Source organism: Bombina bombina, chromosome 2 (genome assembly GCF_027579735.1).
Source record: "Bombina bombina isolate aBomBom1 chromosome 2, aBomBom1.pri, whole genome shotgun sequence".
Classification (NCBI taxonomy): Eukaryota; Metazoa; Chordata; class Amphibia; order Anura; family Bombinatoridae; genus Bombina; species Bombina bombina.
In genome coordinates, this window is record NC_069500.1 from 244,091,933 (window position 1) to 244,105,086 (window position 13,154).

The 13,154-nt window shown below is 40.6% G+C and overlaps 1 protein-coding gene across 2 annotated transcripts in view; it reads right to left on the reverse strand.

Annotated features, from left to right (window-relative positions):
• The window catches only part of ERAP1 (endoplasmic reticulum aminopeptidase 1), a 216,039-nt gene that overhangs the window by 63,598 nt on the left and 139,287 nt on the right, over positions 1 to 13,154 (reverse strand). For both annotated transcript variants that reach the window (XM_053701510.1, XM_053701509.1), the window contains 3 exons: positions 10,803 to 10,934; positions 10,597 to 10,671; positions 1,910 to 2,067 (listed from right to left, as the gene is read on the reverse strand). In XM_053701510.1, coding sequence (XP_053557485.1) covers positions 1,910 to 2,067; positions 10,597 to 10,671; positions 10,803 to 10,934 — 365 coding nt within the window. The remainder of the gene's footprint in view (positions 1 to 1,909; positions 2,068 to 10,596; positions 10,672 to 10,802; positions 10,935 to 13,154) is intronic.

Genomic DNA, 13,154 nt, shown 5'->3' on the forward strand with positions numbered 1-13,154 from the left:
AGTAAAATAAAGTTTTATCCTTAAGGATTTTGCTGCTCACCGCTCTACAATCGCTCCTGTGAACAAAAGGCTCCCCACTGTCTAACTAGAACAGCCCATCAGCAGCCGATCCCTCCAGGATCATTAGTGTTAACCCCTTAAGGGAAGCAGAGCGCCAGAGACGGAAATGTCCCTTAAATTCTCTGCCAATATGTCTCACATTTATGGCTTGTCTCCTCATTCACACAAGCTCGTCATGTACCCACAGTAAATAGAGCCGGTAATTGAAGCAGTCTGACTACCGCGATCCCTATCTCTGAGGAAAGGGAAAGACTCACAGGAGTAACGACCTGATAACTATGACCTGCGCCATTGAAGAGCCCGAAAAACTGTTACAGGGATTTAACTTACGATCGCGCCTTAAAAAGGACATGAGGGATCTGACACCTCCAAGACTGTCCCCCCCTTGTGAAGCTCTAGCATTGAAAACAACGGGCCTGGCCGAAATAGGAAATAATTCCCATACCATAAGCCTGGGTCCTTACATTGAACATAAGACCTGTCATAAGCCTGAAAAAAGCGGCATCCATTTTCACTGGTTAGTCCAGGTAGCTGCTCAGCCGCAAAAGATCCTAAACTAGAGGATTTATATGTTAAATACAAACCCTTCCAGAGGGTAGCAGGTCCCAGTAGGTCCCTGATAATCCCAGTCAAGATACTTCTTCTTATCCCTTGGAAAATATAAGAAAGTACTTACCCTCCAGGGTCTTCTACTGTAGAGCAGTCACAGCAGCTCCAGGTCTCTCTCTCTCTCTCTCTCTCTCTCTCTCACACATTCTCTCTCACACACACACTCTTCTAGGTTTCACAAGAGGGGGCTGCCAAATATATCAAGCAATGTAAATTACTTTGTCCCTTTACTTTTCTCAGTTACTGAGCACAATATATAGCACCTTTGTTTTGAGTACTTGCATATATATATATATATTTAAGAATAATGTCGGGTTTAGCACACTTGAATAAAGGCGGTTGGGTAAGTGTGCGAGTATGGGTGTTTGGGGCATTTTTTTTTTACATTTTCGCACTCCATTGACGTCTATGGGAGAAAACATTAGCACGTTTGTGATATTCGAAATTCAAGTTTTTACTTTCAACTTGTAATATAAGTGCAACAAGCCTCTGCCTAGAGATGTTAACTCACAAGAGATCCACTCATAATCTAGCCCTAAATATATTCAATACTGAACTGATAACTTGTTCTATTGAATAAATTGAATGGGAGAACAGATCATTCTCTTATTCAAATGTAAGAAACAGACATTTGCTCATTCATATGATTCAGTATAAAAGGCAATTTATGAAGCAAGGAAAAAGAAAACGTTGAGTCCCATAGTATGCAAACTTGTATTGGATCCGAGCCATAGGGTACAGGAAGTATTTCCTCTCATACACTAGAGCCTTAAATAGGGTATACAAGCCAATAGATTGAGAGAATTAATAATCTGACAGTTAATTGCATGTTACGTTTGTGTATGCATTTACATTTAAGACTTTGGCATATATGGTATGTACTTGCTTTAAGTAAGTTTACTTTTTATACATATCTTAGGGCATATATAGGTATGTGCTTGTTAAGGCATTTTTTATATTTAAATTGTTAGATTTACACTAATTGGAGAGAGGAACTACAGATAAAGGAAAAGGAAAAGAGAGAAAAAATAGAATGAAATAATGTGTTACAGGAAACTTCTTAGATCTTATATGAAAGTATGTGATGTTAAAAATAACATAAGATAAAAGAAAAAAACATATGTTATATATTAGAAAGGCAATTTAAAATGGTTCCAAATTGATGTTGGTTAATAAATCTGCATCAGAATGTTTGCTCTACTTTTAGAGAGAAGTTTATAAATCTAGAAAAGCATTTTACCCAGATGGTTCTGATGTGTTGGAGCCCTTCTGATAATGCTCTTGCTGCAGGTAAACATATTTCCCTTTTACTGTCACTGTAACCAATGGAAAACCTTTCTGCAAGGTCCATGTATTCATCATTGACTTCACATCAATTACATCCCCTTCAGACCAATGCTAATGAGGAAGAAAAACAGAAATTAAGGTATATACATTATGAACTGTTCTGTTCACGTATTTTAAAAGTAGATACAGAGTTGCTACACAAAGATAACTCTGGCGCATACGACACACAAAGTGTAGGGGCAGCTATTTCTTTTGATGAGAGCAGCAAATAAGAATGATATATTATGTATGTCACTACTATCTGTAATTGATTACTAATCTCCTTTCTCTCTACAGCTTGACCTGACTTCCTACGACCAACTATATGATAGCTTATATATGATAGCTGTGAAGTAAGTTTTGACACTCAAACATAACTTAATTGATTTAAGTCCCTACCCCATAACAATAAAGAGCTTGCTGTCTGGTCCCACTCCAATAGACTCTAAAAAGGATTGATCCAGCCCTGAAACTGTAATGAACCCTAACCACCACTGGGTCTCCCACAAATATTAACATTAAATGATATGCAACACTGCATAACACTAAACACATTTCTGTGATCCCCCTCATTGGATGAAGGTTAGTTTTTTATGGTGGGGTTTTTGCAAAAATCTCAAGTTTGTTAAAATTTGGGTAGGGCAGGCCATCTATAATTGGGGTTTATTGTTGTGGGGAACAAGGCCATGTTTTGTGAGCAACCTCAGCTCACCATTGTGGTTATGGCTAATTGTGCAGGTCATGGTTAGGGATGCAGGATGACCTCTCTGACATGGGTACTAGTGTTATAGTGTCTGGGGTAAGCAGCTCCTCATATTATGTAGTAGTATGAAGTCACTATGCTTTGATGATCAGCACATAACCAAGTGTAGTTAGAAATGTACATATAACATGGCTGTACAAATTGAACCACTACACAAAATTTCCTCTCAATTTTTATGGCTCGTCTTAAATCTAGCTCACGTTTCCTTGCATCTACACTAGAATCTAAGAAGTGGAAAAAATAAATATTGTCCAGGTAAAGCTAAAACTGCGTAGAAAACAAATCCAGTGACCTATTCTGACTTCACAAACATACATGTTTTTAAATGCTGTTGGCCAAGCTAAATTGCATTTGATTTCCTATATTATAACAAATGTGTGCAAAAATAAAATAAATTGACCTAATGCAAAGAAGTACATATCATACAGGTTCCAAAGTCTATAATTGTTTATGAAATTTTTTAATTTTTATTCAAAACATTCTGCTAGGAAGAACAAATGTACTTACTAATAAATGCTTTGAAGATTTTATTGCAGCATTATCGTTGGCAATAAATGCTACCTAGACATCCACCGGTGTTCCTGTCCATTCTTTGTACTTAGGTATATTTAGGTACCACATAAAGGGCTAGATTACAAGTGGCGTGCTTTTGTTATTGCGGGTCGTGATAACCAATATCGCCACTGCGCTAACTTGCACGCATATTACAAGTTGAAAGTAAACATGTTCACTTGAGCGCAAAATAAACTTGTATGTGTCGTGTTTAAGTGAGTGAAGACCTAGGGGCCTATTTACTAATGTGCGAGCGGACATGATACAATGTAGCATATCAGCTCCGCCGCACATCGATAAATGCCGACAGCTTATTGTGAACTACTGGTGCAATGCCGCCCCCCTGCAGATTCGCAGCCACTAGCAGGGGATGTCAATCAACCCGATCGGGTTGATTTCTGCCCGCGTCCTCAGAGCAGGCAGACAAGTTAGGGAGCAGCGGTCTTTAGAAGGCTCGCGCAGAAACAGGAGAATCATAGAAGTTGAAAAATATTTTTTTTACCAAAAACTGTTTTTACTGTAAATATTTTACTTTCCATTGTTCTTCACTTAGAAGAAAATATGTTTTTTATTTTTAAATATTTATTTCTATAAATATCTGTATATATATCTACACCTATACATTCATATAGATATATAGTTATAGATATATATTTTATAAAAAATTAATCATATTATATATATATAAATAAATAATCTATTTCAAAATAAAAACAGAATTTATGTTTACCTGATAAATTACTTTCTCTTGCGGTGTATCTAGTCCACGGATTCATCCTTTACTTGTGGGATATTCTCCTTCCCTACAGGAAGTAGCAAAGAGAGCACACAGCAAAGCTGTCCATATAGCTCCCCCTCTAGCTCCACCCCCCAGTCATTCGACCAAAGGTTAGGAAGAAAAAGGAGAAACCATAGGGTGCAGTGGTGACTGTAGTTTAAACAAAAAAATTTTTACCTGACTTAAATGCCAGGGCGGACCGTGGACTGGATACACCGCAAGAGAAAGTAATTTATCAGGTAAGCATAAATTCTGTTTTCTCTTGCAAGGTGTATCCAGTCCACGGATTCATCCTTTACTTGTGGGATACCAATACCAAAGCTTTAGGACACGGATGAAGGGAGGGAACAAGACAGGTACCTTAAACGGAAGGCACCACTGCTTGCAAAACCTTTCTCCCAAAAATAGCCTCCGAAGAAGCAAAAGTATCGAATTTGTAAAATTTGGCAAAAGTATGCAGCGAAGACCAAGTCGCTGCCTTACAAATCTGTTCAACAGAAGCCTCATTTTTGAAAGCCCATGTGGAAGCCACTGCTCTAGTAGAATGAGCAGTAATTCTTTCAGGAGGCTGCTGGCCAGCAGTCTCATAGGCAAAACGGATGATGCTTTTCAGCCAAAAGGAAAGAGAGGTAGCAGTCGCTTTCTGACCTCTCCTCTTACCAGAATAGATAAAAAACAAGGAAGATGTTTGTCTGAAATCCTTAGTTGCTTGTAAATAGAACTTTAAAGCACGAACTACATCAAGATTGTGCAATAGACGTTCCTTCTTCGAAGATGGATTAGGACACAGAGAAGGAACAACTATTTCCTGGTTAATATTCTTGTTAGAAACAACTTTAGGAAGAAAACCAGGCTTGGTACGCAAAACTACCTTATCTGCATGGAACACCAGGTAAGGTGAATCACACTGTAAGGCAGATAATTCTGAAACTCTTCGAGCAGAAGAGATAGCTATCAAAAACAAAACTTTCCAAGATAACAACTTAATGTCTATGGAATGTAAAGGTTCAAACGGAACCCCTTGAAGAACTAAAAGAACTAGATTCAAACTCCATGGCGGAGCCACAGGTTTATAGACAGGCTTGATTCTGACTAAAGCCTGAGCAAACGCTTGAACGTCTGGTACCTCTGCCAGACGCTTGTGTAACAGGATAGACAAAGCAGATATTTGTCCTTTTAAGGAACTAGCTGACAATCCTTTCTCCAGTCCTTCTTGGAGAAAGGACAATATCCTGGGAATCCTAATCTTACTCCATGAGTAACCCTTGGATTCACACCAACAAAGATATTTCCGCCATATCTTATGGTAGATTTTCCTGGTGACAGGCTTTCTAGCCTGAATCAGAGTATCTATAACTGACTCAGAGAACCCACGCTTTGATAGAATTAAGCGTTCAATCTCCAAGCAGTCAGACGTAGAGAAACTAAATTTGGATGCTTGAACGGACCCTGTATTAGAAGATCCTGCCTCATTGGCAGTGACCATGGTGGGACAGATGACATGTTCACTAGGTCTGCATACCAAGTCCTGCGTGGCCACGCAGGCGCTATCAGAATCACCGAAGCCTTCTCCTGCTTGATTCTGGCAACCAGACACGGGAGGAGAGGAAACGGTGGAAAAACATAAGCCAGATTGAAGGACCAAGGCGCTGCTAGAGCATCTATCAATACCGCCTTGGGATCCCGGGACCAGGACCCGTAGAGAGGAAGTTTGGTGTTCTGACGGGACGCCATCAGATCCAACTCTGGGGTGCCCCATAGCTGAGTCAGCTGGGCAAATACCTCCGGGTGGAGTTCCCACTCCCCCGGGTGAAAAGTCTGACGACTTAGAAAATCCGCCTCCCAGTTGTCTACTCCTGGGATGTGAATTGCTGAGAGATGGCAGGAGTGATCCTCCGCCCACCTGATTATTTTGGTTACTTCCGTCATCGTTAGGGAACTCTTTGTTCCCCCCTGATGATTGACGTAAGCTACAGTCGTGATGTTGTCTGACTGAAATCTGATGAATTTGGCCGCCGCTAGTTGAGGCCATGCCTGAAGAGAGTTGAATATCGCCCTCAGTTCCAGAATGTTTATCGGGAGAAGAGTTTCTTCCAGAGACCATAAGCCCTGAGCTTTCAGGGAGTCCTAGACCGCACTCCAGCCTAACAAACTGGCGTCGGTCGTTACGATGATCCACTCTGGCCTGCGGAAACATATTCCTTGAGACAGGTGATCCTGAGACAACCACCAGAGAAAAGAATCTCTGGTCTCCTGGTCCAACTGAATTTGAGGAGACAAATCTGCATAATCCCCATTCCACTGTTTGAGCATGCATAGTTGCAGTGGTCTGAGGTGTATCCGAGCAAAAGGGACTATGTCCATTGCTGCAACCATTAGTCCGATTGTCTCCATGCACTGAGCCACAGATGGCAGAGGAATGGAATAAAGAGCTCGGCAAGTAGTTAAGAGTTTTAGCTTTCTGACCTCCGTCAGAAATATTTTCATTTCTACCGAGTCTATCAGGGTTCCTAGGAATGGAACTCTTGTGAGAGAACTCTTTTTGATGTTCACCTTCCACCCGTGAGACCTCAGAAAGGCCAATACAATCTCTGTGTGAGACTTGGTTCTTTGCAAAGTTGACGCCTGAATTAAGATGTCGTCTAGGTAAGGCGCCACTGCTATGCCCCGCGGTCTTAGAACCGCCAGGAGGGACCCTAGCACCTTTGTGAAAAATTCTGGGAGCAGTGGCCAACCCGAAAGGAAGAGCCACAAACTGAAAATGCTTGTCCAGAAAGGCGAACCTAAGAAACTGGTGATGATCTTTGTGGATAGGAATGTGCAGATACGCATCCTTTAGATCCACGGTAGTCATATATTGACCCTCCTGGATCATTGGTAAGATTGTCCGAATGGTCTCCATCTTGAATGATGAGACTCTGAGGAATTTGTTTAGAATTTTGAGATCCAGGATTGGTCTGAAAGTACCTTCTTTTTTGGGAACCACAAACAGGTTTGAGTAAAACCCCAGTCCTTGTTCTGCAATTGGAACTGGGTGGATCACTCCCATTGTATGTAGATCTTCTACACAGCATAAAAACGCCTCTTTCTTTGTCTGATCTGTAGACAGACAAGAAATGTGGAACCTTCCCCTTGGAGGAGAGTCCTTGAATTCTAGAAAGTATCCCTGGGCTACAATCTCTAATGCCCAAGGATCGTGTACATCTCTTGCCCAGGCCTGAGCGAAGAGAGAGAGTCTGCCCCCTACTAGATCCGGTCCCGGATCGGGGGCTACCCCTTCATGCTGTCTTGGTGGCAGCTGCAGGCTTTTTGGCCTGTTTACCCTTATTCCAGCCCTGGTAAGGTTTCCAGTTTGCCTTGGGCTGTGAAGCGTTACCCTCTTGCTTTGCAGCCGGAGAGGATGAAGCGGGGCCGTTCCTGAAATTGCGAAAGGAACGAAAATTAGCTTTGTTCTTTGTTTTAAAGGCTTTGTCCTGAGGGAGAGCATGGCCTTTTCCCCCAGTGATATCTGAAATAATCTCTTTCAATTCAGGCCCGAATAGGGTCTTCCCTTTGAAAGGAATGTTCAAAAGCTTGGATTTAGACGACACATCGGCCGACCAGGACTTTAGCCATAGCGCCCTGCGCGCCAAAATGGCGAAACCTGAATTTTTTGCCGCTAACTTAGCTATTTGGAAAGCGGCGTCAGTGATAAAAGAATTAGCTAGCTTTAGAGCCTTAATTCTATCCATAATTTCCTCATATGAGGTCTCCGTCTGGAGCGAGTCTTCCAGCGCCTCAAACCAGAAAGCAGCTGCAGTAGTTACAGGAATAATGCAGGCAATAGGTTGGAGAAGAAAACCTTGTTGAACAAAAATTTTCTTAAGTAAACCCTCTAATTTTTTATCCATGCACGTGAGCGATAATTTGCTTTTTTTTTCTTCAGCACGGTTCATTGAAGTCTATGGGGGGAAGTTAACGCGGTCGTGATATCCGAAGTTTACGCTCATTGGATTTCACTCGGACACAAACCATTTACTTTCAACTTGTAATATGTGTACTGACCAGCTTGTGTCTTGTAATACGTGTACTGACCAGCTTGTGTCTTGTAATACATGTACTGACCAGCTTGTGTCTTGTAATATGTGTACTGACCAGCTTGTGTCTTATAATACATGTACTGACCAGCTTGTGTCTTGTAATACGTGTACTGACCAGCTTGTGTCTTGTAATACGTGTACTGACCAGCTTGTGTCTTGTAATACGTGTACTGACCAGCTTGTGTCTTGCAATACGTGTACTGACCAGCTTGTGTCTTGCAATACGTGTACTGACCAGCTTGTGTCTTGCAATACGTGTACTGACCAGCTTGTGTCTTGTAATACATGTACTGACCAGCTTGTGTCTTGTAATATGTGTACTGACCAGCTTGTGTCTTATAATACATGTACTGACCAGCTTGTGTCTTGTAATACAGGGAGTGCAGAATTATTAGGCAAGTTGTATTTTTGAGGATTAATTTTATTATTGAACAACAACCATGTTCTCAATGAACCCAAAAAACTCATTAATATCAAAGCTGAATATTTTTGGAAGTAGTTTTTAGTTTGTTTTTAGTTTTAGCTATTTTAGGGGGATATCTGTGTGTGCAGGTGACTATTACTGTGCATAATTATTAGGCAACTTAACAAAAAACAAATATATACCCATTTCAATTATTTATTTTTACCAGTGAAACCAATATAACATCTCAACATTCACAAATATACATTTCTGACATTCAAAAACAAAACAAAAACAAATCAGTGACCAATATAGCCACCTTTCTTTGCAAGGACACTCAAAAGCCTGCCATCCATGGATTCTGTCAGTGTTTTGATCTGTTCACCATCAACATTGCGTGCAGCAGCAACCACAGCCTCCCAGTCACTGTTCAGAGAGGTGTACTGTTTTCCCTCCTTGTAAATCTCACATTTGATGATGGACCACAGGTTCTCAATGGGGTTCAGATCAGGTGAACAAGGAGGCCATGTCATTAGATTTTCTTCTTTTATACCCTTTCTTGCCAGCCACGCTGTGGAGTACTTGGATGCGTGTGATGGAGCATTGTCCTGCATGAAAATCATGTTTTTCTTGAAGGATGCAGACTTCTTCCTGTACCACTGCTTGAAGAAGGTGTCTTCCAGAAACTGGCAGTAGGACTGGGAGTTGAGCTTGACTCCATCCTCAACCCGAAAAGGCCCCACAAGCTCATCTTTGATGATACCAGCCCAAACCAGTACTCCACCTCCACCTTGCTGGCGTCTGAGTCGGACTGGAGCTCTCTGCCCTTTACCAATCCAGCCACGGGCCCATCCATCTGGCCCATCAAGACTCACTCTCATTTCATCAGTCCATAAAAACTTAGAAAAATCAGTCTTGAGATATTTCTTGGCCCAGTCTTGACGTTTCAGCTTGTGTGTCTTGTTCAGTGGTGGTCGTCTTTCAGCCTTTCTTACCTTGGCCATGTCTCTGAGTATTGCACACCTTGTGCTTTTGGGCACTCCAGTGATGTTGCAGCTCTGAAATATGGCCAAACTGGTGGCAAGTGGCATCTTGGCAGCTGCACGCTTGACTTTTCTCAGTTCATGGGCAGTTATTTTGCGCCTTGGTTTTTCCACACGCTTCTTGCGACCCTGTTGACTATTTTGAATTAAACGCTTGATTGTTCGATGATCACACTTCAGAAGCTTTGCAATTTTAAGAGTGCTGCATCCCTCTGCAAGATATCTCACTATTTTTTACTTTTCTGAGCCTGTCAAGTCCTTCTTTTGACCCATTTTGCCAAAGGAAAGGAAGTTGCCTAATAATTATGCACACCTGATATAGGGTGTTGATGTCATTAGACCACACCCCTTCTCATTACAGAGATGCACATCACCTAATATGCTTAATTGGTAGTAGGCTTTCGAGCCTATACAGCTTGGAGTAAGACAACATGCATAAAGAGGATGATGTGGTCAAAATACTCATTTGCCTAATAATTCTGCACTCCCTGTACGTGTACTGACCAGCTTGTGTCTTGTAATACGTGTACTGACCAGCTTGTGTCTTGTAATACGTGTACTGACCAGCTTGTGTCTTGTAATACGTGTACTGACCAGCTTGTGTCTTGTAATACGTGTGCTGACCAGCTTGTGTCTTGCAATACATGTACTGACCAGCTTGTGTCTTGTAATACGTGTACTGACCAGCTTGTGTCTTGTAATACGTGTGCTGACCAGCTTGTGTCTTGTAATACATGTACTGACCAGCTTGTGTCTTGTAATACGTGTGCTGACCAGCTTGTGTCTTGTAATACGTGTGCTGACCAGCTTGTGTTAAAAGTTTACTTTGAGCTGTGTTCGCGCGGGGGTGAAACATTTTTTTAGCGCACCACTTGTAATCTGGCCCAATGTGGGTAAGAGTATGTATTTATTGCAAGTATTTGCCATCATAAACCAACAAAGCTATGTAATTTTTCAAAATTGTGTAGTTCATATCAACTTACATTTGTTTGCTTATTTCTAGAGCAGAACTGATTTTCATTATGATCTTCAGCTTCATTTTTGTCAGACGGACAAATCTGATAATAAAGAAAATAAATCAATATTCCATATTCTAAATGTGCAATGTTCACAACAAAACCAAATAGGGTTTCTAATGTACTATGTTAAAAAAAAAAAAAGCTAAATACAGTGGATGGATATTACTTACATCGGTCATGCTGTTCCACAGGTCTTCATTTCTAGCATTGCGATAGCTGTAATGACGCAAATATTTTACAATCCCAGCTCTAAAACTCTCTGGACCAATGTAATCTCTCAGCATATTCAGAATACAGGAACCCTGTAAAGAGTAACACGTTTATTTTACTTACAGTAAGGCAAACCATCTTATAACATGAAGTTTATTTTACTTGTAATAAGGCAAACCATCTTATAACATGAAGTTTACTTTACTTGTAATAAGGCAAACCATCTTATAACATGGAGTTTATTTCCATCTTATAACATGAAGTTTATTTTACTTGCAATAAGGCAAACCATCTTATAATATGAAGTTTACTTTACTTGTAATAAGGCAAACCATCTTTTAACATGAAGTTTATTTTACTTGTAATAAGGCAAACCATCTTATAACATGAAGTTTACTTTACTTGTAATAAGGCAAACCATCTTATAACATGAAGTTTATTTTACTTGCAATAAGGCAAACCATCTTTTAACATGAAGTTCATTTTACTTGTAATAAGGCAAATCATCTTATAACATGAAGTTTATTTTACATGCAATAAGGCAAACCATCTTATAATATGAAGTTTATTTTACTTGTAATAAGGCAAATCATCTTATAACATGAAGTTTATTTTACATGCAATAAGGCAAACCATCTTATAATATGAAGTTTATTTTACTTGTAATAAGGCAAACCATCTTTTAACATGACGTTTATGTTACTTGTAATAAGGCAAACCATCTTATACCATAAATTAGGAAAGATAGATAAACATAGACAGTCCTAACTAAGTATCAGGGACTGGTTGCACTAAAAAGTTGATTTAGTTGTTAACATCTGAACCACTTAAAGGGATCGTAAAGTCGATATTAAATGTTCATGTTTCGGATAGAGCATGCAGTTTTACAATTGACATATTATATAGTTTTGATTTATTCTCTGTCTCCTTTGTTGAAGAGCACATCTAGGTAGGCTTGGGACAGGGAGCAGCAAAGCACTGTGGGAAGCTAGCTGCTAATTGGTAGCTGCAAATCTATGCCTCTCGTTATTGGCTCATCCAATGTACTCAGCTAGCTCCCGATAGTGCATTGCTGCTCTTGAGCCAACATTGGCACCCACTTCAACATTGTCAGACCTTCTTAATACGAGTAACACATAAAACGGGGTCGATCACAATCTATCAGATGTGGCCTTTTCAGCTGTTTTTTGGCCAAAAATGTTTTTTTTCTATTTGATGTTACTACAATAGAGCCTTTTAGACTCTTTTCTACAGCTGTGATCATATTTTTAGATCCTCACTAGAAGCTCTATTTTTACTATAGGGCCAAAAAAAGTTCTTGGCTATCACAATCCATTTTTGAGAGACTTTTCAGCCTCTTTTCCAGTCAAGTTTTGAATTTTCCAATTTGACACCTGAGGGCACTTGATAAAACCTCAAAAACAGAATTTATGCTTACCTGATAAATTACTTTCTCCAACGGTGTGTCCGGTCCACGGCGTCATCCTTACTTGTGGGATATTCTCTTCCCCAACAGGAAATGGCAAAGAGTCCCAGCAAAGCTGGTCACATGATCCCTCCTAGGTTCCGCCCACCCCAGTCATTCGACCGACGGACAGGAGGAAATATATATAGGAGAAACCATATGGTACCGTGGTGACTGTAGTTAGAGAAAATAATTCATCAGACCTGATTAAAAAACCAGGGCGGGCCGTGGACCGGACACACCGTTGGAGAAAGTAATTTATCAGGTAAGCATAAATTCTGTTTTCTCCAACATTGGTGTGTCCGGTCCACGGCGTCATCCTTACTTGTGGGAACCAATACCAAAGCTTTAGGACACGGATGAAGGGAGGGAGCAAATCAGGTCACCTAAACGGAAGGCACCACAGCTTGCAAAACCTTTCTCCCAAAAATAGCCTCCGAAGAAGCAAAAGTATCAAATTTGTAAAATTTGGCAAAAGTGTGCAGTGAAGACCAAGTCGCTGCCTTACATATCTGGTCAACAGAAGCCTCGTTCTTGAAGGCCCATGTGGAAGCCACAGCCCTAGTGGAGTGAGCTGTGATTCTTTCAGGAGGCTGCCGTCCGGCAGTCTCATAAGCCAATCGGATAATGCTTTTAAGCCAAAAGGAAAGAGAGGTAGAAGTCGCTTTTTGACCTCTCCTTTTACCAGAATAAACAACAAACAAGGAAGATGTTTGTCTGAAATCTTTAGTAGCCTCTAAATAGAACTTTAGAGCACGGACAACGTCCAAATTGTGTAACAAACGTTCCTTCTTTGAAACTGGATTCGGACACAAAGAAGGTACAACTATCTCCTGGTTAATATTTC